This window comes from Durio zibethinus, chromosome 18, assembly GCF_047325235.1.
Source record: "Durio zibethinus cultivar Kanyao isolate XHJ-2024 chromosome 18, ASM4732523v1, whole genome shotgun sequence".
In the NCBI taxonomy this organism is placed as follows: domain Eukaryota; kingdom Viridiplantae; phylum Streptophyta; class Magnoliopsida; order Malvales; family Malvaceae; genus Durio; species Durio zibethinus.
The window spans coordinates 2,750,836-2,755,156 of record NC_143179.1 but is presented as its reverse complement, the minus strand read 5'-3'; the positions used below and the strand labels follow the sequence as shown (position 1 = coordinate 2,755,156).

General features: G+C 37.1%; 1 protein-coding gene across 2 annotated transcripts; it reads left to right on the top strand.

Annotated features, from left to right (window-relative positions):
• The first annotated feature begins 723 nt into the window (after window positions 1-723).
• On the top strand, window positions 724-4,095 carry LOC111298949 (putative alpha,alpha-trehalose-phosphate synthase [UDP-forming] 11). 2 transcript variants are annotated; one of them, XM_022893716.2, is made up of 4 exons: window positions 724-986; window positions 1,109-3,061; window positions 3,151-3,421; window positions 3,591-4,095. In XM_022893716.2, exons 2-4 carry the CDS (start codon window positions 1,158-1,160, stop codon window positions 3,876-3,878), a joined length of 2,463 nt encoding a protein of 820 aa, XP_022749451.2. In that variant the 5' UTR covers window positions 724-986; window positions 1,109-1,157; the 3' UTR covers window positions 3,879-4,095. The 2 variants fall into 2 exon arrangements, with proteins under 2 accessions (XP_022749451.2, XP_022749450.2); XM_022893715.2 differs by lacking the exon at window positions 724-986 and having other exon boundaries at window positions 1,098-3,061.
• Window positions 4,096-4,321: the final 226 nt, after the last annotated feature.

The following is a 4,321-nucleotide window of genomic DNA, read 5'->3' as shown; positions in this document are numbered from 1 at the left end:
ACTCTCAGTTATTTTTTTAATTGTTTGGGTTACTACTGAAATTTAAATTTAAAAATATGGTTCCAAAAATCAATTTCAACAGCCCTGAATTAGTAACTCATTGGTCAATCTCACATTTTCTATTGTTTTTATTTTTGTAACTTTAAAAACAAAATTAAACAGCAAAGAAAAGTAGCATAGTTAAAGTAAAAGTAACCGGCTCAACAGTAAATCACAGGGACGAATTATTTATAATATTTTTATTACAATATTATAGCTATTCAATTAAAATAAATATTTATATAAAAATTCATCACTTATAAATATAAATTTTATACAAAATTTTAATAAATTTTATATAATTTTAAATTATAATTAATTAATTGTATATAACCATTATAAGTAATATATTTCATTCAAATAAAATGTTGATGACGTATTCAAATTTAAAAAATAAAAAATTTTCTTAAAATTTTTTATCCATCAACAAAATTAGTAAGTCCTTTATTAACTTTTATAACATAAATAAATACTTATAGAAAAAAATCTTAAATTCGTCAGGGCCGACGACATTAGTTACAGGTAGAACAGAATCCCATGTTCTAAACCGCAGTGGATAACGGTGAAGACTCATCCAATGAAAAGCGTCCAAATCACTGCCTCTACGTACCCACACACGTATAATTACGTCTCTCTTTCTCTCAAATTTCCGTTTTTATCCTCTGCCTGCTTCTTTCCTTGTTTAAGACTTGGGAGCTCTTTCTCTCTTCCATATATTATTCTCTCTATTTCTTTGGTTCTTATATGGAAGGTGTATCAATATGTTTGATTTTTTTCTTCCAGAACATCTTTGATTTCAATCACTTCTAGATTCACCTTCCTTTGTAATACTCTTCTCTAAATTCTTTTAACATAGCCCTAAGCAGCATCCTCTTAGAAAAGCAAGAAAAAGGAAAAGAAACAGAAAAAGAAAAACTATAGAAAAACAACACAAGAAAAAGAAATCGGTAAAGTCTGTTTTTTTTCATTGATTTTTTTAATATCCTTTTGTTTGTTCTTCGATTCTTTTATGTTTGATATACAAAGTTTGGTTTTTTCTGATTGATCCGTTTTGAAACATGGTTTCCAGTTGTTGTTTAGACCAATTAAATTTGTTGTCTACCGATGATTTGCAAGTCATGAATCGGATCCCTCGATTCATGAGGGTTCCAGGAGGCATCTCTCAATTCGAAGAAGATCAGCAAACCACGTCTCGGGAAAGGGTTATCATAGTTTCCAACCAGTTGCCTTTACGTGCGTCCAGGGACTCGGTCTCCAACGAATGGCACTTTGAATTTGACGAGAACGATCTCCTTGCTCAGCTGAAAGACGCTTTCCCTCCTCACACAGAGGTGAGATACGTTGGAACTCTGAAAGCAGATGTAGATGTAGCTGATCAAAATGTGGTGGCTCAAGTTTTGCACGAAAAGTTCAGTTGTGAAACGATATTTTTACCTGTGGATCTGCAGAACAAGTTCTATCATGGTTTTTGTAAACATTATCTATGGCCTTTGTTTCATTACATGATGCCAATGAATGGGAGCAATGGAGTATGTTTCGATCGTTCACAGTGGCAGGCTTACGTGTCTGCTAACAAAATATTTGCAGATAAAGTTTTGGAAGTGACTGATAGAGATGATGAAGATGAAGATCATGTTTGGGTGCATGATTATCATCTTATGGCTTTACCTACGTTTTTAAGGAGAAGGTCTCATAGGGTAAAACTTGGGTTCTTTTTACATAGTCCATTCCCATCTTCTGATATATATAAAACTTTACCTGTTAGAGATGACATTCTTAGAGCTTTGTTGAATTGTGATTTGATTGGATTCCATACTTTTGATTATGCAAGGCATTTCTTGTCTTCTTGTAGAAGGATTTTGGGTTTACATTCAGAGTCTAATAGGGGTCACATTGCATTAGAATATTATGGTAGGACTGTGACTATCAAGATTTTGCCTGCTGGGATTCATATGGGGCAAATTGAATCTGTTATGTCTGAGGAAAGCACGGTTAGGAAGGCAAAGGAATTGAAGGAGAAATATGAGGGGAAAATTATGATGGTGGGCGTGGATGATTTGGACTTGTTAAAGGGCATTACTCAGAAATTTTCAGCTATGGGGGAGCTTTTGGAAACGAATCAGGAATTGAGGGGGAAGGTGGTTTTAGTACAGATTACAAACCCAGCGAGGAGTTTAGGGCGGGATGTGCAGGGTGTTCTGGATGAGGCCAATCGCATAGCAAAGGAGGTCAATAACAAATACGGCGAAAAGGGATACGAGCCAATCGTTTTCATCAAGGGACCGGTTACTACACAAGAGAAGCTTGCATACTATGCAATTGCTCAATGTTGTGTGATTACTCCTGTAAGAGATGGGATGAATTTGGTACCGTACAAGTATACCGTTTGCAGACAGGGCTGCCCTGTTTTAGATAAGTCATTGGGAGATGGTGAAAATCTAGCTCCAAAGAATAGTGTTATCCTTGTCTCTGAATTCATTGGCTGCTCCCCGTCTCTTAGTGGAGCAATTCGTGTCAATCCATGGAACATTAGTGAAATGGCTAGTGCAATGCATGCAGCCATTGATTTGCCAGCCACAGAGAAACATTTGCGCCATGAGACACATTACAAGTACATTAGCTCTCACGATGTTGCTTATTGGGCTAGGAGTTTCGATCAGGACCTTGAGAGAGCTTGTAGAGATCATTATCACAAGAGGTATTGGAGAATTGGACTTGGTTTAGCATTTAGGCTTGTTGCTTTGGAGCCTAATTTTAGGAAGCTGTTAGGGGAAGCCCTCAATTCGGCCTACAAGAGAACGAATAGCCGACTGATCCTTTTGGACTATGATGGCACTATGATGCCACCGACCTCAGTGAACAACGGGCCTAGTCATGAAGTTATTTCAGTCGTGAACCGATTATGTGATGATCCCAAAAACATTGTTTTCATTGTGAGTGGCAGAGATCGGGATACTCTGAGCAAGTGGTTCTTTTCATGTCAGAAATTGGGTATTGCAGCTGAGCATGGATACTTCACAAGGTAATGTTTTTAACATTGTGTTCATTTGATCCATAGGTATGTGCAATATCTGTTTCTTGATTAGTATTATTTTTTATTTCCATTGGTAGATGGACTAGGGATTCTCTATGGGAAACCTACCAGTCAATGGACTTGAGTTGGAAAGAGGTTGTTGAACCTATAATGCAACATTACATGGAGGCAACCGATGGCTCGTGCATAGAGAATAAAGAAAGTGCACTCGTCTGGCACCATCAAGATGCTGACCCTGATTTCGGTTTATGCCAAGCTAAGGAGCTCCTTGACCACTTGGAGAATGTCCTAGCCAATGAGCCTGTTGTTGTTAAAAGGGGGCAACAAATCGTTGAGGTGAAGCCACAGGTACAAGTGTTTTCAGAAGCTTATGCCTATAGTTAGAGAGCGAACATGTTTGAAAATTTTTAAGATTTTGTTCAATGACTGAGAAGTAGAAATTTGAACTTGGGAAACTCTTTAAAAATGTATGGGTTTCTAGTGAACTATATTGAAGGGTTTTCCTGGTCAAATGCAGGGACTGAGCAAAGGCATAGTTGTGGAAAATGTTATCTCAACCATTAGAAGTAGGGGCATATCACCAGATTTTCTGCTGTGCATAGGAGATGATCGTTCAGATGAAGATATGTTTGAGAGCATTGCTCGATCATCTGCCAACCCAACCTTACCGGCCATAGCAGAGATATTTGCTTGCACTGTTGGTCAAAAACCAAGTATGGCAAAATACTATGTTGATGACATTGTTGAAGTCATTGGATTGCTTCGAGGGATCACGGAAGCATCAGTACAGCCAAATTTACAATAGACGAAACCAACAGAAAAAATAGTGAAACAAAAGAAAAGGAACAATGTTTACAACAGGATCTATATTCAATGGATAGATTTTTGTTTAGGGCTAATGATATAGGAAGCCTTGTACAGAGGATACTTTTTAACTGATTCCATTAGTTAGACATGCTACACTACTGGTTCATGTTCTCTTATGACATTATATCAAGCAAACTTCTTAACCTGTCTAAGAACCTGCCTTTTCTTTGTGCATTTTCCTTTACCCCCTTTTATCACCTGCAAATATATCAGGACTGAAGAGCATTCCAGCAATCTGTCCATTCGAAATGTTAGTTAGCTTCATTCAGCCTTCAAATATCTTCAAATTTGTTTGTTGGATTTGGATTGGCATTGTTTGTAAGTCCAGCCTCCTAATGACAGACAATAAGACTGAGAATTGTCATTTGCAGATTCACAAGT

Excerpts from the sequence above, each read along its gene's own strand:
- LOC111298949 (XM_022893715.2), top strand. The coding sequence starts at position 1,098 with ATGGTTTCCAGTTGTTGTTTAGACCAATTAAATTTGTTGTCTACCGAT. Across the intron at positions 3,062-3,150 it reads GAGCATGGATACTTCACAAG|ATGGACTAGGGATTCTCTAT; the intron begins GTAATGTTTTTA and ends TTCCATTGGTAG. Across the intron at positions 3,422-3,590 it reads TCGTTGAGGTGAAGCCACAG|GGACTGAGCAAAGGCATAGT; the intron begins GTACAAGTGTTT and ends GGTCAAATGCAG.